At 51.7% G+C, this 24,003-nt stretch overlaps 8 protein-coding genes across 8 annotated transcripts; 5 read left to right on the forward strand and 3 right to left on the reverse strand.

Annotated features, from left to right (window-relative positions):
- Nucleotides 1–236: 236 nt before the first annotated feature.
- HETIRDRAFT_238605 (uncharacterized protein) lies at nucleotides 237–1,439 on the forward strand (the record flags this gene model as incomplete). The annotated part of the gene is made up of 3 exons (XM_009547848.1): nucleotides 237–302; nucleotides 356–519; nucleotides 581–1,439. Coding segments are annotated over 3 exons (1,089 nt in total), but the record flags the coding sequence as incomplete, so codon positions are not given.
- Nucleotides 1,440–2,193: 754 nt separating this feature from the next.
- Nucleotides 2,194–5,745, forward strand: HETIRDRAFT_474917 (uncharacterized protein; the record flags this gene model as incomplete). Its single annotated transcript, XM_009547849.1, has 12 exons — nucleotides 2,194–2,222; nucleotides 2,357–2,384; nucleotides 2,437–2,498; nucleotides 2,548–2,605; nucleotides 2,658–2,799; nucleotides 2,856–2,976; nucleotides 3,027–3,368; nucleotides 3,423–3,659; nucleotides 3,717–3,940; nucleotides 3,995–4,619; nucleotides 4,675–5,197; nucleotides 5,231–5,745. The coding sequence occupies 12 exons, from the start codon at nucleotides 2,194–2,196 to the stop codon at nucleotides 5,528–5,530; spliced, it is 2,691 nt and encodes an 896-aa protein (XP_009546144.1). The 3' UTR covers nucleotides 5,531–5,745.
- A 240-nt stretch (nucleotides 5,746–5,985) lies between these two features.
- On the forward strand, nucleotides 5,986–9,022 carry HETIRDRAFT_173177 (uncharacterized protein; the record flags this gene model as incomplete). Its single annotated transcript, XM_009547850.1, has 5 exons — nucleotides 5,986–6,330; nucleotides 6,390–6,490; nucleotides 6,577–6,805; nucleotides 6,867–7,322; nucleotides 7,379–9,022. 5 exons carry the CDS (start codon nucleotides 5,986–5,988, stop codon nucleotides 9,020–9,022), a joined length of 2,775 nt encoding a protein of 924 aa, XP_009546145.1.
- A 631-nt stretch (nucleotides 9,023–9,653) lies between these two features.
- On the forward strand, nucleotides 9,654–10,632 carry HETIRDRAFT_26348 (uncharacterized protein; the record flags this gene model as incomplete). Its single annotated transcript, XM_009547475.1, has 6 exons — nucleotides 9,654–9,794; nucleotides 9,846–10,036; nucleotides 10,092–10,226; nucleotides 10,284–10,376; nucleotides 10,439–10,511; nucleotides 10,564–10,632. Coding segments are annotated over 6 exons (702 nt in total), but the record flags the coding sequence as incomplete, so codon positions are not given.
- A 385-nt stretch (nucleotides 10,633–11,017) lies between these two features.
- HETIRDRAFT_318993 (uncharacterized protein) lies at nucleotides 11,018–13,180 on the reverse strand (the record flags this gene model as incomplete). The annotated part of the gene is made up of 9 exons (XM_009547851.1): nucleotides 11,018–11,154; nucleotides 11,216–11,274; nucleotides 11,334–11,504; nucleotides 11,593–11,746; nucleotides 11,797–11,859; nucleotides 11,909–12,030; nucleotides 12,099–12,666; nucleotides 12,830–13,037; nucleotides 13,097–13,180. The coding sequence occupies 9 exons, from the start codon at nucleotides 13,178–13,180 to the stop codon at nucleotides 11,018–11,020; spliced, it is 1,566 nt and encodes a 521-aa protein (XP_009546146.1).
- Nucleotides 13,181–13,404: 224 nt separating this feature from the next.
- HETIRDRAFT_104842 (ribonuclease III) lies at nucleotides 13,405–18,157 on the reverse strand (the record flags this gene model as incomplete). Its single annotated transcript, XM_009547852.1, has 4 exons — nucleotides 13,405–16,219; nucleotides 16,323–17,426; nucleotides 17,480–17,904; nucleotides 17,966–18,157. The coding sequence occupies 4 exons, from the start codon at nucleotides 18,155–18,157 to the stop codon at nucleotides 13,405–13,407; spliced, it is 4,536 nt and encodes a 1,511-aa protein (XP_009546147.1).
- An 856-nt stretch (nucleotides 18,158–19,013) lies between these two features.
- On the reverse strand, nucleotides 19,014–19,427 carry HETIRDRAFT_451281 (uncharacterized protein; the record flags this gene model as incomplete). The annotated part of the gene is made up of 3 exons (XM_009547853.1): nucleotides 19,014–19,191; nucleotides 19,260–19,343; nucleotides 19,402–19,427. The coding sequence occupies 3 exons, from the start codon at nucleotides 19,425–19,427 to the stop codon at nucleotides 19,014–19,016; spliced, it is 288 nt and encodes a 95-aa protein (XP_009546148.1).
- Nucleotides 19,428–20,955: 1,528 nt separating this feature from the next.
- On the forward strand, nucleotides 20,956–21,475 carry HETIRDRAFT_173181 (uncharacterized protein; the record flags this gene model as incomplete). Its single annotated transcript, XM_009547854.1, has 2 exons — nucleotides 20,956–20,965; nucleotides 21,018–21,475. 2 exons carry the CDS (start codon nucleotides 20,956–20,958, stop codon nucleotides 21,473–21,475), a joined length of 468 nt encoding a protein of 155 aa, XP_009546149.1.
- Nucleotides 21,476–24,003: the final 2,528 nt, after the last annotated feature.

A 24,003-nucleotide genomic window follows, 5' to 3' on the forward strand; every position in this document is an offset into this window, starting at 1 on the left:
TCGTTTTGGTATCGCTAGTTGCGCTATCTGATCTTCGTCATGGTGTTAGATCAATGGGTGATCTGAACGAGGCGCCTTTCATTCCTCCGGGACCTGATGAAGATATTCACTTCATTGATGATCAGCAGGAGGAAGAAGCCACGATGTCTTTGCTCTCCATCCCACCACGAAAGCGTGCTAGATGCGAAAACGAACATAATTCGCAAGTGGCATACAGATCATCGTCGGAAGTAGCGAGGGACGATGAGTTCTACATGTCGGATGGGAGCTGCATCATCCTCGTCGAGAACACATTGTTTAATGTGAGTCATAATTTAAGTGATAGTTCCCAGTACAAAATAATTGTGAATGAAAGGTACATCGGACAATCCTCTCTAAAGACTCATCGTCGTTCGGCACTATGTTCACACTACCACAAGGCGATAATATGGCCGAGGGTATGTCAGATGGTAATCCCATCATCCTGAGTGGTGACTCTGCTCAAGCCTTCAAGAACTTCTTGTGGGCTTTATATGCTCTGTGAGTTTGACTCTTGCCCCTGGGTTTCGAGCGCCATTCATATCTGATATCAACGTAATAGCCCTCATGAGCTCATCCATATCCAGTCCACCTCTGGAAATCTTCCCCGCCTCATCGATATCGCTCGCATAGCGAATAAATATACGTTCAAGTCCCTTGAGACATGGGCGCTGGACGTCATAGTTGGCCAAGTCTCCCGCAAAACCATCCCCCCGACTCCATACTCCATCCTATTAGCATCCTCTTCACACCCGCAGTCTCAGTCGCAGCTAACTATCACTCAAATCACTGATAGCGAACAAGTCATTACCCTTGTGCGTCTTGCGCAGCTATGTGGCCACGAAAGACTCCTTTCGGCGATGGTCGACTCTTTGCGCAAGATGGTCACTATTTCCCCGGAAAACGCTTACATTGCTATGACTCTTGCTGATGAGCTCGATTTGCGCGCGCTCCGCGGTTCGGCTTATATGGAGGTGATGAAGTTCAAATGTGTCATTTCCAAACGCGATTCACTCGACTCTACGGATGTTGTCCCAGAGGGCCAAATGGATAGCCAGGGGCGGTTGGTCATCTCTGCGAACCAACAGCTGCGCCTGCTGACTGGGTATTATCGCCTCACCCAACACTGGGAAGCGCTGCGGTCCGAGCCTCCCACCTTGGAGCACGCAGCGACGTGCGGCGCAACGTGGAATCAGCATAGCTGCACGCAGTCATGGCAAGAGTTCTGGCGAGACAAAACCCGGAGTGATGCCATCCTGAAGCTCGATCTCGCAGACGTACTGGGTAGACTAAAGGTCGTCCTTCAGGAATTCGACAAATGGGGCACGGCAACCTTTATGCATCACGATTGCAGGATGCTTGCGAGGAGAGTTATCCACGATAAATTGAAGGGGGTCCAGGATAGGTTGCCGGAATTTTTTTTGGATGAGGAGAGCTGCTGATCCGGACTCAATGTATGCTGCCCAAATTACTCATTTTCTAGTAACATTTTATTGCAGTTATGTATGACATTAATCTCGCTTCGACTTTCCAGCTTGCCCCGGCGCTGATCTAGATGGAGCTGTATGGAAAAATCTGATTATCCGCCCAGGCAAACTTCCAGAGGAATGCACACCGAATGTAATCTCGGAGTTTTCAATTACTTCGAAGTTCCATGCTGTCGAAGTTTGAATGGCTCGGCGATTCGGTCGGCTGAGTGAGCGCGGTCAGCCATGGGCAGCCACAGGCGCGTTTTGATACCGTGTCATGACAGTAACAAATACCAATAAAGCGACGCGACGCGTATTGTTGAGTACACGTTAATGTGAACTTCGGATATTTAAGTACTTATCTGTCAAGCAAGAGATATATCCCCTGACTCAGACATAGTAATTTATTGATAATTTTCAAAGTTTCCAGCTCACTACATAGCTTTTATAACATCGTACGGATAGGTTCTTGTCTTCAAAATACTCGAGGGGAATTATGAAGGTAAATTGTGTGAGTGTTTAGCGTCACAAGTCAACAAAGATAAATAAGACCTGATGCTTAGTCACCCACTCACTAAAAGTCTCGGGGCGCGTCGATTTCTTCCCTCCATCTCTTCAGTCTTGACCTCAACCGCGCATTCTGCGACATCTCTCCCCAGCTTTCATTCCTGCACCATATTCGTGCCTTTAGTTGTGCCACCATATCATGGCGTCGTTTGTATTCAAGCGAGGTAAGTTATATATGTATTCCTGTTGATGGTTCAACTCTTGACTAATGTGGATACCTGCCTTAGATGGGTGCGTTTTGCTCACTCATCGCGTCGTCTTTCGCTTCCTTTGGTGCTAAAGTGTAAATTTATCTCTTGAAGGCGCAAAGAACGCGTTCAGTTCGACAAGGTGCGCGCTTTTCCGCGTCCATCACTTGCGACAAATTAATTGACCTATGTAGATCACGGCCAGGATTAGCAAACTTTGCTATGGCCTTGACAATAATCATGTTGATCCCGTTGAGTGAGTGCATCGTGCCGTTTATGAGGTATACTGCTCATTCAGTCAACAGAGTCGCGCAGAAGGTCATTCAGGGAGTATACCAAGGCGTCACCACCAGCGAACTAGATGTAAAAATCCTCTTGCTTATGTATCACGCACACGCTCATGACGATTACACAGAATCTGGCGGCTGAGACTGCGGCATACCTCACCACCAAACATCCAGACTACGCTGTTCTTGCCGCACGCATCGCCGTTTCTAACCTGCACAAAGAAACGAAGAAGAATTTCTCCCACATCATTGCAGATCTGTACAATTATGGTATGCTTATTTACTTTCGTTTGTCTGCTTGTATCGTACTTCTAACCTCCCTGTAGTCAATCCTAAGACAGGACGACCTTCTGGTATGATCTCTGAAGAGACATACAAAGTCGTATGTGAACACGCTGAGCTGTTGGACTCCGCCATCATATATGAACGCGATTTCCAATATAATTTGTATGTTACCTTTACCTCTCATTTGCTCATCTCTCACCGCCTGTGTTAAGCTTTGGGTTCAAGACGCTGGAGCGTTCTTACCTTCTTCGGATCAATGGCCGTGTCGCAGAACGTCCACAGCACATGATCATGCGCGTAGCTGTCGGCATTCACGGCGCTGATGTCGATCGCGCTATTGAAACCTACAACCTTATGTCTGAACGTTACTTCACTCACGCCTCACCAACACTCTTCAACGCGGGTACACCCAATCCTCAATTGAGCTCGTGTTTCCTGGTTTGCATGAAAGAAGACTCCATTGAGGGAATCTATGAAACTCTGAAGAACTGTGCTATGATCAGCAAGACGGCCGGTGGCATTGGACTCAATATTCACAACATTCGGGCTACAGGGTACGTCTTGCAATTGATTCCGACTTCATTTCTTCATTCTAACAGTTCCTTTAGCGCCTACATCGCTGGTACCAATGGATACTCCAACGGCATTGTTCCCATGCTCCGCGCGTACGACGCGACTGCTCGCTATGTCGACCAAGGCGGTAACAAGCGCCCGGGTGCTTTTGCAATCTACCTTGAGCCATGGCACGCCGATATCTACGAATTCATCGACCTCCGCAAAAATCACGGCAAGGAGGAAGTCCGTGCACGCGACCTCTTCTATGCACTCTGGATCCCCGATCTTTTGTCAGTGATTCACAATACCGTTCCATTCTTATCAGCTCTGACAATTCACATCCACAGCATGAAGCGAGTCGAACAGGATGGTGACTGGACCTTGTTCTCGCCCGATGAGGCGCCGAATCTCCATGAAGTCTATGGTGATGAGTTCGAAGCTCTATATGAGCGCTATGAAAACGAGGGTCGCGGAAGAAAGACGATTTCCGCCCAAAAGCTGTGGTATTCTATTCTCGACGCGCAGATCGAGACAGGTGGCCCCTTCATCTGCTACAAAGACGCAGCGAACAGTGAGCATTGCTGCATGTATTATCTCAGTAACGTTGACGCTTACATTTTGTCAGAAAAATCCAACCAAAAGAATCTCGGGACGATCAAATCTTCCAATCTATGTACTGAGATCATCGAATACTCTTCTCCGGACGAGACCGCAGTCTGCAACCTTGCTTCCCTTGCGCTCCCTACTTACGTCAAGGATGGCGTATACGACTTCCACAAACTTCACGCCGTCGCCAAGGTTGTGGCTTTCAACCTAAACCGTATCATTGATGTCAACTACTACCCCGTTCCTGAGGCAAGCAACTCCAACATGCGTCACCGCCCTATTGGTCTCGGCGTGCAAGGTCTTGCGGATACTTTCATGATCTTGCGCATGCCTTTTGAATCAGAGCAGGCGCGCAAGCTGAATCAGCAGATCTTCGAGACCATATACCATGCCGCTGTGGAAGCTAGTGTTGAGATGGCTGAGAAAGATGGCCCGTACTCGTCCTACTCTGGCAGCCCTGCATCCGAAGGCTTGTTGCAATTTGACCTTTGGGGTGTCACGCCTACAGACCTCTGGGATTGGACTTCCTTGAAGGCAAAGATGGCGCAGCACGGCCTTCGTAATTCTCTGCTCGTTGCGCCAATGCCGACTGCATCTACTAGTCAAATCCTGGGCTTCAACGAGTGCTTCGAGGCTTACACCAGGTACGTTATCGTGACGCCGTCCCACGTACCTGAATGCTCATAACGCTGTTTACAGCAACATCTATACCCGCCGTGTTCTTGCTGGAGAGTTCCAGGTCGTTTGTCCCTGGCTGCTTCGGGAGCTCGTCGACTTAAAGCTCTGGGACGATGATATGAAGAACAGAATTATTGCCCATAATGGATCGGTGCAAAGTATACCTGAAATCCCAAGCGACGTCAAGGCAATCTACAAGACCGTCTGGGAGATCTCGCAGAAGAGGGTCCTTGACCTCGCTGCAGACCGTGGAGCGTTCATCTGCCAGTCACAATCTCTAAACGTCCACTTGCAGTCTCCGACGCTCGGCCAGCTCACCAGCATGCATTTTTACGGCTGGAAGCGTGGGCTCAAGACCGGCATGTATTACCTGCGCACGCGTCCTGCTGCACAGGCAATCCAGTTCACACTGGACCACAACTTGGTGAAGGAGGTCAAGGCGCAGCAGGCCACCGCGACATTGGCGGCGGCCCAGTCTAAGGCCTCCGCTGAGCCGTCACCTAGCACCGATATCGTTACCCCGACACCAGAGGAGCCTACTCCCGTCACCGCCAAGGAAGAGCCTGTTACACTTGAGGTGTCCAATGTTGTCGTCAAGGAAGAGCCGATCACTCCTCAACTCACTGGGGCAATCGCCACATCAGAATCGACAGACTCAGTGCCATCATCCCCTTCTCTTATCACACCTTCGAGCACGGTCACATCCTTGAGCACGCAAAATTTCCTCGAGAGCTTGGACGAGAAGACGAGGGCTGCCGCAGAAAGGGACCCAGAGTTTGCTGCCGCGCTGCAGAGGAAGAAGGAGAGAGAGCTTGAGGAGGCGAAGCTCATGTGTTCCTTGGAAAATAAGGAAGCATGTGTGATGTGCTCTGGTTGAGTACGTCGCGAGTCTGGTTGGCGATAGAGGTCGACTGGTATACCTCATTATTCTAACAGTTCATCCGTCCGCTCCCATCCTTTTCCCCGCTCTTGTCTATTTGCATGTCCCTCTCATCTCGTGTTATGTTTTGCATTCCAGCCTGACTTGTATTCTGTCTAATTGTACCAATTGTAAGTTAATCACAACGAACTGGCTATATCGTTCCACTGCTTTTTCTCAAGCCAATTGGAATACGGTAAAACACTGGAGGCGTGTCCTCACGTGCTGATGCATGTGACCTCTTCGCGTTGATCGTTTTGGTGTTGTGGCCCTTGCACGGTGGCTCCAGCGCGGCTCGGCGCTTTCTCTCCAGCAGCGAAAATTTCACGATTGTCGTCCCTCTCTCCCTCCTTCACCTTGATATCCATAGAATTCTCATTGGTAGCCGCTCAAAGGCCTAGCATCACACTATAATGCCTCCAGGTACCCCCTACAAGGCGTTCATCCCCCCTTATCCCATCAGAGTCGATGAATTCACCTCCTCACCTTTCCTTTCCCCTCCTCCGGCTCTCCATCTGCTCTCTCACACCCACTCCGATCATGTTTCTGGCCTTTCCGCCAAGTCGTTCTCGTCGAAGATCATATGCTCGCATGACGCGAAGCAAATGCTGCTGAAACATAAGGTATACAAAGAACGTGCCCTGGTCAACAGCAGTGTCCGGGAAGACCCAAAGCTTGGAAGAACATTCGAGCATCTGAAGGTTGATCCCGTCAAGGCTGGGGGACGAATTCAATATGAAGGCAGTAGAGATCTTCTGGTAACGATGCCTCCGATTTTTTTCATCATGCTTGAATGTGTTCGGCTGACACATATTAGTGCCCATTACCTCTCAACAGTCCCACAGAAATTGAGCTCTCCAACAGCGAAACTGTGACGATCTCATTGTTGGATGCTAATCATTGCCCTGGTGCCGTCATGTAAATCAATTTTCCTCGATTTTTAATCAAAATTTCCGGCTGTGTATGGATCGCATACTCAACGACCTGATTTTCTATGTTCTTAGGTTCCTTGTCGAAGGGCCACGTGGAGCGATTTTACACACAGGGGACTTCCGTGCCGAACCTAGCCTCCTAGATAGTCTGGTACACAATCCCATCTTGAGGCCCTATCTCGCTGAAAATCGATCCTCAAGCCACCTCAAGAAGTATCGGAGTGCTTGTGGACCCAAGAGGCTTGACGCTATTCATCTGGACACCGCATGTGTATTTTTGAACACGGAGGTACCGTCCAAGGTGTTATTTTCTTCTACATGAATGCCCAGGTCACCATCTAAACAATTTTCAATGGTGTCAGGCGGACGCAACAGAAGGCCTCACCTATCTCATGTCGCTCCTTCCGGATACCACGACATTTTTTGTCAACTGTTGGACATGGGGCTATGAAGAGGTGCTGAAATGTATCTCTCGCACATTCAAGTCCAAGGCATGCGGCCCATTTTTCCCTCTTCTAACACTCGATCTGATCAGTATCCCAATACAGATTCATGTTGATCGTTACAAGCACAATATTTACAGCCGCCTATCGGACCCCTTCATGCGCTCCATCATCACCGATGATCCCGCCGCGACGCGGTATCATGCTTGTGAGCGTTTCGATCGGTGCGAATATGCTGCGGATCTTGTGGAGGGGGAGAAGGATGCAAGGAAGGTTGTGTACGTTAACCCTGTGACCATGGGTGCAGTCAAGTGGGCACAGTATCTCGCAGAGACAGAGGAACTATTGCTTCAAGGGAAAGAAGTGTCCTGCCTGGTGAGCCCACTCTGAATATGGCATTCCTTCGGGCTGTTAACCACCCTTGAATCTAGCTCGTTCCGCTCTCGCGACACTCACCGCTGCCAGAACTGAAGAAATTTGTAGCGCTGTTTCGTCCGAAGAGAATCGTACCAAACACACTCGACACGGCTCTGAATGGGTTGGATAAGCGCTGCATTAACGCGATGTTTGCGGATTCTATCTGTTCTGACTCAACAATACAAGGGTCATCCGGCTGGGATGAGGTTATGTGCGAAGGCGGCAAAATCACAATGGACAACGCCGAATGTGATGCGGCCCTGCAAGACCTAATGGGCAGCGAGGCAACCGAAGTCGCGGCGAAGTGGGCGGAGAGCGGAAGAATGCGAAAGAAGTTGGAAGTTATGCTAGCCGAAGGTCATTTAAAAGGTCGAGACCATACCATGGTAAGGAGGTTACTGGGACTTCCCGCCGAGCCTGCGCTGTCTGTAACCTTAAAACCTTTAAACGTCAAGCTTTTCAACGCGCAACTTAAGGCAAAGCTGGCTGCTAAAAGTGAAGACAGCGATGAAGAAACGGAAGACGAGGAAGAAGCAGAGGAAAGAGGGAGAACAGCGGAGGCGCTTTTCGGGAGATTGGCCGGTATAGATGTCAGAAAAACATGGTATGATGACGATGACTCTCAGGAGACGCAGGCGAACGAAGAAGTGTGCGTTGCACCTAGGCCAGCCTCCCGGCATTCGACTTCGGATCTGGCCCATCCGCCGGATGAAGGGCCAGGTACAAGAAAACATGGCGAGGCCGAGAGGTGCTCGGGAAGAAATACGCCTTCCTCTTCAGGTTTGATGACGCCTCCGCCTACAGTCAAGAGGCCCACCGGTTTGCGAGCACACGTTGCAAAAAGAAGCGACCCATACTTGGACAGTCATCCCGCTCAGAAGAGGCCTGCCGATGTAGACTCCGAGCCTTTCCCCAGTATCAACAATGACTCTCCTGCTCAACACCGTCAGCCCCAAGAGGAATGTTCCATCCGTCCAACCTCTCCAAAGCGCAGGAAGGTTGCTGACTGGCTGAGCGATGTACAGCGCTCGTCTGCTTATTCAACCGAGTCTGTCTCTTCACAAGACAGAGATGAAAATCAGCGTTCACCAAGCCAGTCGATCCGAGTATCTTTAACCCCTTCGCTAGCTGCTCATCGCCCGGCAGGCTCTCCAGTAGTATCAGCGACGCTGCTTCAATTACCACAGCAACCTGCGTCCACAGATCTCGATCACTCGGCGAAAATTCACGAGGATCCTACGGCCAAGAAAGCGCGCCACCGCAAATTCAGAGAGGGAAGACTAGCGATCACAGAGAAGCCACGGTTAGCAAGAACAGACCTACCACGACCCGCACACTCCACCTATGTTTCTGGTCCTGATCCGAAACACGGGAAGAAGACCGCAGAAAATCGCCGTTTCCATCCGATTTCAAAGGTGGATCGCAACGGGATGATCCATCCCCCTCATCTACAAACGTCCCATCCGAAGAAGCATAACATTGACAGTGCGAAGATAGGCCCGCCACTCCGAAGCTCTGGTTCGTTTGCCACAGTGTATAGCGACGATCGAGATCTAAATTGTGAACGTGTGCGTTATCTTGAAAAGCAGATACGACAGAACGCGATGGAAGGCAAGGGGCTGAAGGTTCCGGGGCTGGAGTGCGTGGGGAGTCAGTGAAAGGTGGTTACTAGGAGCTGTTCAGGTCATGGGACTAAGGATATGAATACGCGTGCGTATCGTTATTTGAGATAATTTATTGGGGATGATAGGCAGGAAGCTTGAAGCAATTGGTTGCGTGTTGCAGTACTCCATAGAGTCTAGAAGAGATGGCTTCGCCGCTTACAAGCCTTTCGTAGCAGGACTACAAAAGAATGAGGGGATAACAAATTACATAATGACCTCAATAATCAGACAAACTCGGGTCTCTGAGAGCAACTCAATCAGACGCGTCATAACGCGTCCTGCAGCCTCCATAGCGTGTTTTTCTCGCTCTTCTTTTGTTGCCATCATGAAAAGAATTACAGCATCGAGAGCAGCACAACTGACATCGCATGCGAGCCCATTTGACCCCTCGGTCGCCCTCTTCGAGGCCGACGAAGCTGACGCTAGTCTTCCTGCTACGCGACGCTCGAAGCGTATCAAAGTCGAACCATTCACTGAGTCGGACAGCGATGCCTTGCGGAAGACTGCCAGTAAACCTCTACCCGAGCCTGCACTCAAAGGCAGTCGCGCAGTCAAGTCACCTTCAAAGGCGAAGGTGAAGGCGAAAGCGTCGCCGTCTTCTCCCCGGAAACCAAAGGTCATCCCACAGTCGTTGAAAACGCCCCATCCTGCTCCGGAAAATTGGAAGGAGACGTATGATGCTATCAAGGGTATGCGTGCGCGCATCACTGCCCCAGTCGATACCATGGGGTGCGATCAGGCCCAGTACAAAGAGCAGGATCCCAAGGTATGCGGTCCGTCTACACATTAGTTTTCCATGACTCAAAGAATGCACCAGAACCAGCGATTTGCGACGCTCGTCTCGCTCATGCTATCGTCACAAACTAAAGACGAAGTGACGGACGCGGCGGTATCGAAGCTGCGCGACGCGATCGGTGGCAGTCTTAGTGTCGAGGCTTTAATAGCTACGGATGACGACAAGATTTCAGATGCTATATGCAAGGTTGGTTTTTGGCGACGCAAGACCGGGTATGCAGTTTCATATCATATTCACACCGCGCGAAACCAACGGCTTCGAGCCTAGATACTTAAAGCAAGCCGCTCAACGGCTGCGTGATAATTTCGACTCAGACGTCCCGAAGACTGTAGATGAATTGTGCTCACTCCCTGGCGTTGGACCCAAAATGGCGTTCTTGGCTTTGCACACAGCGTGGAACCTGTAAGCATTTCTCACTTCGGTCGCACGTTTCTCGTTCGATCAAATTACTGTCCGTAGAAACGTTGGAATTGGAGTGGATGTCCATGTCCATCGTATCACTAATCGTCTCAAGTGGCATAAACCGCCAACCAAGAACCCAGAAGAGACGCGGTTCGTGTGCCTGATTCTACTCATATGCACACGCTTAACCTTTCAAATCATACGTTTCCAAGGCTAAATCTGCAGTCATGGCTCCCTTCAGACTTACATCGTGAGATCAACCATCTACTCGTCGGATTCGGTCAGGTGCCGATCTATCCTTCCTTCTGGTTGCCATTCTTGACCCTCGTATCGCTAGGTGGTCTGTTTGCCCGTTGGCCCCCGCTGTGATCAGTGCACTTTAAGCACGAGCTGTCCGAGCGCTCAAAAGGTCACCAAGTCCAAAAGCAAGAAGACTATCAGCATGCGAGACGAGGCCGGTCCCAAGATAGAGATAGCCGTCGAGGAATCAACTGTCGCCAGTGAACCGCGGTCCGAACTTCATCTCGACAGGGCTCTATCTCCACTGAGCGCTATTTCGGCAGATGATGAGACTAATTAGTTGGTGTGTTCTTGGCTGTTTGACTGCGATTTGATGTGGGTGCCCATTAGTTTACGGTTGTATTATTGTTTGTTTCGTCAATGCTATCGTGCTGTGGAATTGTTGTTGGATCAAGTGCGCTGGTAGACCTCTGGCAGACTCCTTTATCCATTTCAAATGACCTGATATTCCACAACAAAACAAGACAACATGAAAATCAAGAGAATCGTGCTCAATGCTCAGTCTCCTCCCATGTGCGCCCGACGGTCTTGACCAGGTCGGCCTGCGTGATCTGCTTGCCACTGGTAAAGTAGCCAGCTGCGATCTTCGCGTCGATCTCGACACGCGAGTCCATAGGAATGAGGTGGTCTGCACGAGAGGAAAGTAGCAGTGAAAAAAGGGTAGAGAATGAAGACCAGGGCGAGCGTACCGGGGAGATCGTAGCGTTTAATGATGGGAATACCCGAGCTGACGATGGCATCGTATTTCCTGTGCAGGTCCCGCTTTGCGTGAGTTTCGGCCGCGCAAAAGGAGGGAGGGGGACATACATGTCGCTCATAGAGACCATGTTGTCGATCTTGCGAATGCCAAGCCAGTGCAAGACGTCGGGCATGAGTGCTTGGAAGCGCATGTCCTTGACACCTGCGATGAGCTCTGTCGCGCGGAAATATTTGTCCGCCGAATCACCGCCACGCTTGCGCAAGTTATACACGAGGTATCTAAAGCGGCCAAAAGAGCGAAGCGCATGAAGCCAAGTCGAAATGAGTTATTAGAGGAATAGAAAAGATGGGATGTCATGAGACGCACTTGGTGACCTCGCCAAGCGCTCGGCCTTCCTTGCGGAAGTACACAACGACGCCGACGCCCCCGCGCTGCGCTGTCCGCACGCACTCTTCGATAGCGAATGTAAGGTAGGGCTTGCATGTGCAGATGTCGGATCCAAACACATCCGAGCCGTTACCTGCCCGGATAATTAGCATATTATTGCTCCCTGAGAGATGAGACACATACATTCATCGTGCACGCGCAAGGTGAGCTCCTTGCTCTCGTCCCACATATAATGCGCAGGTCCGACTAGAGTAAAGTTAGTAAGCGTGAATTACTAAATGACAATTCGACATACATATATAGACTGTCAAGTTGCCGATGGGTGGGAGGAAGACCTTGATGTCGGGTCGTGTAATCAATTCGGGGTACATTCCTCCTGTGTCCTCAAATAGTGCGCGACGTAGCAAGCTTTCAGAGCTGATACGTGGACGTCAGGTCAGCATATATCGATGCACGCAATTCTGAGCTGCCAAGCCGCTACTTACATGCCAAATCGGTCTGCAACGCCGGGCAGATACCATACAGGCTCGACGGCGGCCTTACCAATATTGATTTCGACACCGGGGTCCGCAGAACTGGGTGTGCCATCTGCATTGAGCAGCGGCGTGCTCTTAAGCACGATCTTCCCATCCACAGGAATTTCGCCCCTGCGCGCGGCCTCATCAATCTCGCTGAGCTTCATATGCGCCTTGGTGACGGCAATGCTCGGGCGAATATCGAGACCGCTATCCGTCTCCTTGCGGAAGACCTGTGGGACGAGATGTCCCCACGGATCGAACGAGACGATCTTGGACGGGTCAGACCACGACGGCTGGGGCGGGATCTCGATTGGGGGTTCGGTGCGTGAGTAGTCAGGCTTGTGCGTCGGCACGAGCGTGCCCATCGCGATCGCCAGCGCGCGGTAGATCGAGTATGACCCTGAGTGCGCGCCAATCGCGTTGCGGCTCTTGAGCGACGATGGCAGGCGCGAGCAAATCACCGGCCCGCGCACGGACGGGTCGGCAGCGCCCCATTGGAGAGGTTGGGGCTTGACGCCATGCTGGTCGGGATATGCTGTGCATGGGCAATCGTGAGCAGACGGCACGGGCATGATAAGATATCGCGGACAGGCCGGGAGATAGCGCGCGCCACACGAGATAAGGCTCCGTCGGCCAGTCCAAGAAACATCGACGTATATCCAACGCTGTCGCGCCGCCGAGGGGCAAATGACACTCACTGGTCAACATGACTCTGGACGGGTACAGCAGCTTCTCGCGCTCCTTGTCAGTCAAGGGCTTGCCGCTGTTTAATTCGCCAGCAAGCGATGCGGCCACGGAGGTAGCGGGCGGGGAGGTCGAGAGCCCATCGACGGGCAAAGCGATGGCAGATGAGCCAGGTGGGCTCGAGAGGCCTGGCGGCGAAGCAGGGTTAGACAGCGCGTCTAGCTATTCGGATCTCGAGCATAAGCATATATGAAACACGCGTTCAAATTACAAGGCCTCACCTTGGCCTGCATGGCCTGCTGATTGACCTGGAGGGACTGGAGCTGAGCGAGGATCTGGGTGAGGACGGCGTTGTCGGCAGACATGACGGTAGTGGTTGAGGAACAAGAGGGGGGAGTGCGGGGCGGCTCAAGTACTGTTTGGGCACGCGCTGCTTTCCGTAACGGAACGTAATCGTCCTCACCTCCGTCGACCACGTGTTCTTCGCCCTCGGACGGACACATATCATAGCATCTATGTTGGACATTCCCAGAGTACAGGAGTATAATAAGCAAGCAACAAGTTAGGGTATCTGCGGTTTACATTCGCTTCACTGACTGTCAGCGAAGGCGTCTTCTCTTTCGTCCTCGTCCTCGTCCTCTTCCACGTCCTCGCCTTGGGTATTGAAGAACCCCGGCTGATTCATTTCGGCTTCCTGTGCGACCAAAATGTGATACGCTCTCTCCGCTGCTGCAAAGCGCACGTCTTCCTGACTGATTCGTCCTCTCCACTGATCCTCTACCGTAACCACCTCCACCTCATCCTGATAGATGGTACATCTTACCAATCCTCCACCCTTCTCGATCTTAAACTCTAGATCAATGTCGCGTTTTGCCTTCCACATCATCAAACGCGAGACCGGATGCTGGACGTCCACACCCGCTGCCACGATTCGCTCCAGCACCTGCATGATCCCCAGCGTGCGGAGGACGTTTCGGACCACGTCCAAGTTGCCCGCAGTATCCAGGAATATGGCACCGAGGATACTTTCCACCATATCGCTCAAAAACTTAGGCGCCTGCAGCGACGTCAGTGGCGACCATGGGAATGCTGTGCTTTCGTCTAGCTCCTTTTGAATGGTATCTCCGTGCTTTCCCCAACGCGCAAAGACCGTCGTCTGGTCATCTAGAAGTCTCGCGCTCGAATGTAGCAAGCACTGCCAGAGGAACACGCGTTTTGTTGTCTCCTGAAGTTCCACGCCGCGGCGGTCGCGCCATACAGGCATCGCATCTATTCGCGCGGTCGACGCGCGGAGACACACGAACGCAAGGAAATGTGCGTTCACCACGGCTGTCTTGCGAAGGTGCATCTGCCCGGGAGAGTACTGTTTCCCGGAGGCGTGATACAGAAAATCGGTGACGATCATGTCCAGCACCGAGTCGCCGAGGAACTCCATGCGCTCGTAAGAAATGGTGCCAAGGTCTGTCTGGTAGCTTGCGTGCGTGAGCGCTTCGACGAGTAGGACCTTGTTGGTAAAGGTGTACCCAATAATGTCTTCCACGACGGACAGCTGTGACGGAAGCCGCTGAAGCTTGAAAATCCGCTCCCGCATCGCATCAATACGCTCGGGAATTGGGCGCCATGGGAGACCCAGATCGAAGACTTTGGCGCATTCGACGCTGAGGGCGAAGCCGCCGTGCACATACGACGCGCCGATGAGCGACTCGACGACGTCCGCAAGAACCTTCGTTGACAACTGCCGCTTCTGCTTTTCTCTCTCCCGCCGTTTCTTCGCCTTCTGGTCTTCTTCTTCGTCGATCACGGCTTCAACTTCTTCGACATCGTCCGCCTTTCGCATCTCCTCCACAGCGGTGACATAGAGAGGTTTCCACTTTCTCGGCGAAAATCGGTCCCGCACGATCCACTTGTACACCTTTTGCTTCACCGCCGCCTTCGCAAGTTGTGCATTTGACACTGCGTGATCTTTGCGCCTCGCCAGATACCCTTCATGCCACAGAGGGAACTCCGACAGCAGCGTTATAGACACGATATACTTCAGTACCGTGTCGCCGAGAGTCTCTAGCCGCTGGTAGTTGACCTGATCCTGTGAGCTCGGTGCTGTCAATGCAGTGACAAGCAAGTTAAGGGGGATTGTCTCGAGAGGCGTCCCGGCAAAAAGCGTGTCTCGCATTGCGCAAGCAGTATTTGCCACTGCAAGATGGCGCAGAACAGATGGTACCCACATCGCACGCTGCACGTCGTCCGCCGAAATGAGCCCCACCGTTGAGGATTCTGACAACAACAAAATAGGCTGTTGGTTCGCTGGGTCGGCGACCGCTTGGGGAGGTATAGGCAATAGGAAGTTCATTCGTGTCACCAGCGGGCGCGCCACGATGAGCGGGTAGGAAATTTCCAGTCCTACACCTTCGGGGTCGTACCGCTCTGCGAGCGCGGCTGCTTCATCATCTGACACAGGCGTAGTCCGCCAGCGCACAAAGCGGTACAGCTTGCCGAAGCGCCGGATATCACTGACAATGCACAGATCTTTGGTCCGCCCGAAGCGTTCTGCGAACCACGCCACACGCGCAAAGAACCGTAGCGGCGCAAGACCAGGAACCAGGGGCTCTGCATCGTGCACCAAACGACGCTCGGCCCACACATCGGGCTTGGAGGCGGGAGCTTCAAGGAACAAGTACGCAAAGTTCAGGTCATCCCAGTCCATGCGCGAGCCGAAAAACGGCCAGAATAGGCGCCGCGTGAACTCCTTGGCCCGCGCGATATCATCATCGGACACTGACAGAGCTGGTTCGTCTGTATGAATGTGTACTCGCAAGGGTCCTCGATCGCGGGGGTGTAGAAGAGGCATCTGATCTTCCTGAAGAGGACTCAATCGTGTGCGTGTGAGTAATTTGAGGGGATGTATGTCGTCAAAGGATACAGTGGTAGTGTACCACTGTTCTTCTTCCTGCTCGTCTCCAAAATCAGGTAACCACGGATTCATCTGACTTGTCACCCTTGCGGTTCCCGCTCGCTTCTCGACCTCTTTCAAGAGATTTTTCACCTCTTCCTCGTTCTCTGGCTCCAGGACGCTCGTAAGCGGAAGCAAGTGCTCATTGAGCAGGCCGTGTTTATGCAGCTCGAGGTAGGCGAGAAAGGCAACATGCTGCCGGGCAATTACTTTTTGAGAGTGAATGCATGGCGTGGTGAAGACACGAAACTTGGGATCGACAAGCTTGGGTAGGGTCACTGTACAACCGTATGGTCCCATGTATGGTGGATTGGAGCCACCGAAAGTGTGCCATTCCTCGGGATAGTCGGGCGGGTCAATGTCGTATATGGGCATATGCTCGCCATGTCCAGAATTGGGCAAAACAGAGCAGAAATGATTGAGGTGCTCGATGGCAGAGTCAAGTGTGAGCAAGGCACTTCAAGCGAATACAACGAATTATTAGCACGTCAAAAAGAGTGTAGCTATTAGAAGGGTAAACTTGCCTCGTCGATTCGACACTGAATACGGGCTGGCCAAACCTGGCTCTGTACTCCTCTTCTTCGAACATGAGACGAGCTCGTTCCGAATTATACAACCTCACCATCTCCAGTTCCAGCCTCTCCCAATCTTTGACCATCCCATGATGTACAGAGTCGTCTGAGAACATCAGAACGAATGTGCTCCGCTTCTTTCGCGCACGGCCTCGGCTTTGCGCCCAACTGACCATATTTGGTGGTGCGTCCCATCTTACAACATTACAGCACGCTTGAATATCAAGTCCCTCCTCTGCAACCGCAGTGGCGATGATGAGATCGATCTCTCCAGCCTTGAAATCCCTCAGCGTCTCGGCTGCAGGCTGGCGCAGCAGATTTCGCGTGATGTCGAGAAAGGCACGGCGGCGGGAACTCTCAGACATACCGAGCAAACAGCCCGTGACAAAGCTATCTGCAATGCCCGGGTACGACGCGAGGACCTCGACCAAAGCAAGAACAGAGTCGCGGCGGGTGACGAACACAAGCCCGCGGTATTCCTCTCCGAGCGCCTCGAATGCCGCCTTCTCCGCGATGAGCGTGTCGACGAGCGCGCGCACCTTGTCCGAGCTGCGCGCAACAATATCTTCCGAGTCATACGAGACCGGCGTGATCTCCACTCGCGCAAGCGTGTCCATGAGGTACTGCTTCTCCCGATTGCTCCATACAGACGCGTAATCCGGGAACATCCCGTCTGCCGAAAGCGCCTGCCGGATGACCTGCTGGATGTACCAGTCCGCTGCCCAACGCCCGAGATCCGAGCAAATCTCCTCCGCTGCGCGCATAAAATCCCGCAAACCCTTGTGCGTGTACGAGTCTTGTTTGTTGATTACTTTGCTGAGCTTCTGATCCGTGCGGTGGCGGTCAGGTCCCTGTGGAAGCCGGCTCAGCTTTTCGCGGAGTGAGAGGACATATGGGTCCTCCTCTATGTTGAGGGATGCGACAACAGATTGGAGTGAAGTGAGGTTAGTAGAGGGGGACGGCCCCACCATCTTGTATTCGGGTGCGGCATAGATAACATGTTTGAACTCAGGTCGATGGACAAAGCCAGAGAGTTCTTCGCGGAAGCGGAGAGGAGCGCGGATCGTGCTGTCCAGATTGGCTTCAAGCGTTCTAATAATAGACTTTAGCTTAGCGTAACGATAACGTCAGAAGATGCCGCCAACCGGAATGCTTTTTCGATGTCGCCACCAAACACTGGACTAGCAGTCAGCCCCAGGACCATTGGACGAACATTCGCGGTCGCATCGTAGGCGAAATCTCCAGAGCGCCGTGGCAGGTTGAAATAAAATTCTCTCATGATCAGGTTGTAGGGATGCTTGTCCGCGGTATGGTGCGCCTCGTCAAATACGAGCAGACTAATGTCCCTTCCCATGTTGATGTACCCATGACGAAGGGCGTTGAGGAGGACAGCATGCGTGGAAACAATGATTTTGTGAGTCTGCAGCACGCGCTGCCACAGCTTGTGGTCCTTCCATTGATCTGGTTCATTTGCACCCGTGATCATGCCAACAGAGACAGGAAGGTGACTATCAATGACTTCCCGTTGTTGTTCGCAAAGGGCAACGGTGGGGACGAGAAACCACGACACCTACGAAAACACCACAGCGTTAGCACGATCCCCAATACGAAGATGGTGACGTAGGGCGCACTTTGCTAGACTCTTGCTCCGCCTCCCACTTCATTCTGAGCACGGCAATATGCGTTTTACCCGCTCCAGTGTCTAGCGCAATGACGAGATTTTTGTGCATGCTGTCTTCGAGCATTTCCTGCTGATATCCTCGCGTCTGTGATATGACATGCGGAGGCGTTGGCGGCGTCGTCGAGGATTCATGGTCTCCCATTGCCGCTGAACGACTCTATGTACCAGAAAGGGTTGGACGGTCGATGTAGTAGGGACTGGGTGGGAGAAGGCACGACGGGATAGAGCCACCCAGTCAGAACAAAGAAGGCTTAACTTTCTTGGCGCTACGACCTTGATTCTGAGACGGCCAGATTATGGCACAATCAATGTCTTCGGACCGTCATCGATTGATACCAGCACGCACCGAGACTCAAAGTTGCGCATACCGCCGCCGCATAGTCGCCAATCGTTAGATCCGAGGATATTAGACTGTACTGCGGGATCATCATGGAAGATGAATCACCCGTTCAGTTCAAGACAGTTGTCAGGCATTATGATAGGTATACCGAACGGTGTAAAGAAGGGCGGAGCTCAGGATCGAAGTAGTCGTAATTGACATTGTGGACGGGATGAAGTCGGGGCAGTCTCATATATGAGACTGCCCCGAATATCCCCTGGGGTACATTTGGGAGATATTCGCAATATACCCGGAATCAACCGCGAATATACCCACCTCCCCTCCGGGGATATTCACGATCGATTCAAGGTAATGTCTTGAATATACCGTGAATATACCTGGGTACTGAGTATATTCACAGTATATTGTGGGTTTATTCGAGCTCGATATCATTCCAATCACTTTATATGCGCTCCATAGATAGAGAAATAAATATATTAACAAATTATAAAACTAATACATGCTATTGAAGGCTACACGACAATTCTAAGGCTTGAAAGATCTACAAGATATACTTGAAGAGGCGAGAGGTGCGAATCCCGGCTGGATGTTCCCCCGCATACGCAAGCAGCCACGGCGCGCATCAGGGATGGGACGACCAGCGCCTTGACGCAAGAATCTATTGCGGTGGCGGGAGCGGTGCGTCCGCGCGTGGCCTCGAATTCGAGGAGTACATTTTGGGGGGTGCGTCGGGCTGCGGCACCGCGCTGTCGAACACGAGCACATCTGGTAGCACGCCACGCGCACAAACGCAGCCGCTGGCAAGTGCATTGGTGCTGGTAGCGTAGAGGCGCATCCTGCGGAGAAGCGGGGTGAGCATGCGTGTCGAGGCTGAGAAGATCAGTGCGGGAAGAGACAAGGTCACCAGGAAGGGTTGCAGCTTGATAAGGTTGGCGAGTGCAGGGAGCGAGGGGAATGGAAAGAATGCGGTGTAGTGCGGGGGTCAGTACTGCCGTGCGGGGGGTTAGCACTGGGACACGGAGAGCCCAAATGAACACTGGCCTCACTGATGTTGCTGCTGCCCCGACGACATTGGCACTTGCGCGCGCACCGCAGACTCTGAGGCTAATCCGAGCCACCATGCGCATGAGAAACACAGATGCTAGCACCCACGCCAACGCCACCAAGCTCAGCCTGTGCTTACCCTTAATCTCATCCATCCAACGTTCACGCTCACACCCGCAATACCCACCGTTCGGACAATTCTTGCCGCACACACGTCGTAGGCTGTGCTTGCAATCTCCTTCAGTCCCACCCCGGCCCGCCCTAAATGGACGCATATATGCGCTCTGATCCCGCATTTTCAGGCATTAGATCTGATTATATAAGAAAACCGGAACTATAGAGCATATCGAAACATGTCTCAGTGGGAGAAAGACTCACCAAGGTATGTGCACACTGGAGGCTCCTAGAGGGTAAGACGAAGAGAGCACTTAAGAGAAATCTCGACGCTGTCCGACGACGCGCACTCATCAGGTGACCGTCGAAATGGATGAGTCATCTCCCAGTTGGGATTGACTGGGGGATATTTGAGGGATATTCCCTGACGAGTATATTCCGGGTATATTCGAGGTATATTGCTAATATGCCCCGAATATCCCCTGGGGATATTTGGGGGCAATGTGCGGTGATGACCATTGACCTCTTCGAGTACTTCTCTCAAGCGTCTCGCTACTGCAGCAGGACATGACCCAGAAACAATATTTCGAAGACACATGGGCGACGCATGGACTTGTTATACACACAGAATGCCATGGTCGCTGTTGAAAAGTACGGCCTGTGCTCCATCATGCACAGATACACACAGATACACATTTGGCATTCATCCTCTCACACTATGACTTCTATCGTCTTTTATATAAACATGAAAAGTGACAGGACATATGTCGTAACTCTAGCTTTCATCCATTCGTTTCTTCTCGCGATCTACGCGTGAAAGTACCCAGGTATGACCATAGCAATCGTCCTGTTTTTACACCTTGCACCGCTTTCAGTCCATGAAAAGTTCATGATTCACCAAGAGCGGAAGCAGTTACCAAAAGGACCCTGCTGCGCAGTCTGTCATGGGGCGTATTCATTTGCCGCAGGTACCCTTTGAAAAAACACCGCCCACATTCTCCCGCTTGGGAGTCTGGATTGCAGCGCGCATGTGCGCGCGCCATTGTGGACACGTTCGGAGATAGAGATGAGTGAAAATTTCCAATCACTCCGGAATTCTAATAATACACACTCTGCGGGGCTTTCAGCTACGTCAATTCAGAACGATGGTCATCGACGAAAATCAATGGTCCTTAAGGACATATGTCTACTTGGTGCATTCGCATCAGCCAACGTGAAGATATGATGGACGATCGTATGCTGTTTACTATCAATCACTTAGTTGTGCATTCTTGGCCGATCTGGATTAGGATGCCAAACCGTCTTCAGCGCTCGGACACAGTCTAGTTTTTTGTTCCGGTCTCGAAATCTCCCATTCAAAATCTGCAGCCGTTCAAATTTTAGTTTGAGCTATTTTCCAGCTTCCGTTGCAATACAAAGTCAATACGAGCGTGATTATAAGTATGCAAAGCTGTAAGTCCTCCTAATATCCACGGAGATACGGCATCTGATACGGTTTGTCTAGGTGTTCATATTGTCATGGAGATTGCTTGGACGGCTCCGCGGGGACGGCATAACTTCCCCATTGCCTCCGTCTGTTTGTACACAGTGCAAGGACCACATCTGCATCTACTAACTCTCGCACCAAAGATACTGTGCCTATACCACACGCTGGAGAGGTGTGACCTTGCTCCTTGCATTCCTCCAGTCTCCGGGACCGACCTCTTACAGAAAACAGTCGTCTCAACATTCCTCATTGAGCGCAATTCGCGGGATTCGAAAGATGGGACTTTCCAGCATTTGTCGTCTGCTAGATTCCAAGGCTTTTCGTACGTACTTCACCTGCTGCAGTTCGGGTCGCGTCTCTTTCATGGCAGCTTACACTACAGCACCTACATGAAGGGCTCTGAGCGCTCCTCCCTCCGCAATCAGTCTCCGTCCATACGCGAAAGCGTCTATTTAGGCCATTTAGCCGCTTCATGACCACAAGACTTGAATTATTGCAGCGCTAATTTTTGGACTAACGGCCTTGTAGTATAAAGGTATACAGTACCATGACATCCCTGTAGACTCGGTTGAGCAATGAAGAAACGTCATAGCCGAGCGCTGCATTGGAATGACTGATCAACTACACGGCCTTGACTGCATATAACCGTAGGGAAATTTCATCTCTTGATCAAGTCGCCAGCAAGATTCATTTGAAGGATATCTTCCACTATCGCTTTTAACATTAATCTCTCTCCCTTACATTCCGACATTATTCGACATACTCTCACTCATCTTTCTGATTGCCTTCACCCTCATCACAGGTTCTGCGTTTGCCTCTCCCGCTCATATTTATTGGCGTGTGTGCAGCACGCATCTCCTGGTGGATGAGGGCAGGACTCACCCTTGTGTCACCAAGCGCTTCTTGCCTTGCAATGCTACCCACATCGTTTACCGAGTTGTCCTTCCGTGAGAATCCTCTCTTGTGGGTTCCTGAATAGTGTTGCTCCCGGCGGAGCCCCCTCGGGTGCGCCCCCTGTGGCTTTCCCCCCAACGGCTTTACATCCAACCTCCTCAGTGGCTCGCCCAGGAGTGTCCCTAGCGGTAGTTTCAACCTCCTATCAGTGTCCTCATCTGGCTTTCCTGCATCCGTGACGGCGCCGCCCAATTTCTAGCAACTTTCCTGGGACGGTACGCACAGTATTCCGCGTATGTTACGCTGCTATCAGCCCAGCCATGCATATTTTGACCTTGAGCCAAACTAGTCAGTAGTGCTCCTGCGTTTTCTACCAGCACTGCTTGGATCAAGCCGGGGGAGCCTACTTCACATCCCCTTTGAAAGTGCAATTTTGCGGAGGGTCTTTCGGTATTCGCGAGGTGTCCGACCAGACAGTCGAGCATCTCGAGTTTACTTGTACAGGCATTAAAATTCACGAACTTGTCTGTTTTGTTCGGCTCAGAAGTCAGAACGTCGCCGACTTTTTTAACGGCTCGGCCACGATTGACGGTCGATCCTCCGCAGTATACGTGTCAAGTCAAGGTTCATTCAAATCAATGACAATGTACAATGAAAAGGGGTGCGAAGGGAGGTGCTTCATTGACATTCTTCCGGGCACTGCGTGTTGGCTGGGGGAGGGGAGCCAGGGTAGTGTTCCTTTTCTGTGCCCTGAAACCAAAAGAAAAAATCCTGGGGGCACAGATATAGTCCGATTTTAAGAGGTTTCATATCGAAGGCAGTAGGGAAATAAAGGTGGGAGTGCGTACGTCGGGAGTATCACAAAGTATTTACCTTGAACCGTCACTGCTGTTCGAGACTACATGAGGATGACGAGATAGTTGGGCATTAGGGCTGCCGGCAACTTTGTTCGGAGGTGATCTAGCGGTGACCATCTTTTCCGTAGATGTTCGAAGACGAGTAAGAATCGAGAGCAAAAAGCGGGGGAGAGACTGCGGGCAAGGCGTTTCAAGAGCCTCCAGACCCCGAGACAATACCTGCCCGCTCAAAGCCCACGTTGGCTCGATGAGTGCCGGCACTAGAAGGTACTTCAAAAACAAATTGCCTGTAAGGAGCATCACATGAGAACGTTGCTGCGCTCAGAGAACAAGTGCGGAATTTCCTGTGACAGCGCATAAACCCTACGTTGCGTAAGTCGGCTTGCTACGATGATGAGAAATCCAGGTCCAGGGGAAAGAAATGGAGAGATGGATACGTCGGACGTCGGATGCGTCGGACCAAGAAGATCGAGGACTCATGATGCAGGGAGGAAGCACAGGATAACGAGTGCAAAGAAGCCACGTTCTGAGCAGAAAGGGCGAGATCTAGGTGGTAAATGAGCATAGCAGATGAATGAGGGAAAGTATCAAAATTTTGAGGCCTGAATGGACGAAAAAAGAGAAGAAGTCTCATACAGATTGGTGGTCGATGACGAAGAACAGAGTCACCTACAGGAGGTGGTGTTTTATTGGCATACCGGACATGTCGGTGGCACACACAAAATGCCGGCGCCCCAGGAGATTTGGCTGAAAGGGAGGATCGCTGAATAAAAAGAAGGGCAAGCAGACGTATATGGACACCAACGTGGATCGGCGAGCACCCAGATGGGGCTCCATGGGGATATTGCGAGGCTCCAAGATCCGCCCTGGTTTCCCAAGCCCGTTGCAAGGGATCATATTGTCCGTCATAAATGTGCGTCGGGTCCGCGACGAAGAAGGTTTACTCTAAGAACGGATCACAAGGTCGGAGGCATGTGATTCCATGCTGTTGCACATGGCCAGGTGAATAACCCAACCACGATCGAGGAAGGGAGGTGGAGGAGGGCAGGCCACTGGCTGGCCCTGGACAGGAGAACATCCGAAGGCCGCATCGAGGAAGAGGGGGCCGTTTTCGAAAGCATCGCGCTGCAAAAGGATCCAGGAACGAAATTCAGAACAGAAAGCCAAATGGAAGTGCAACAGAATTGGTCGAAGCAACCCTCGCGCATGACGAAAAACCCGAGCCTGACCACTTGTACTGGATTGCGTCTGAG

This window comes from Heterobasidion irregulare, assembly GCF_000320585.1.
Source record: "Heterobasidion irregulare TC 32-1 unplaced genomic scaffold scaffold_05, whole genome shotgun sequence".
In the NCBI taxonomy this organism is placed as follows: Eukaryota; Fungi; Basidiomycota; class Agaricomycetes; order Russulales; family Bondarzewiaceae; genus Heterobasidion; species Heterobasidion irregulare.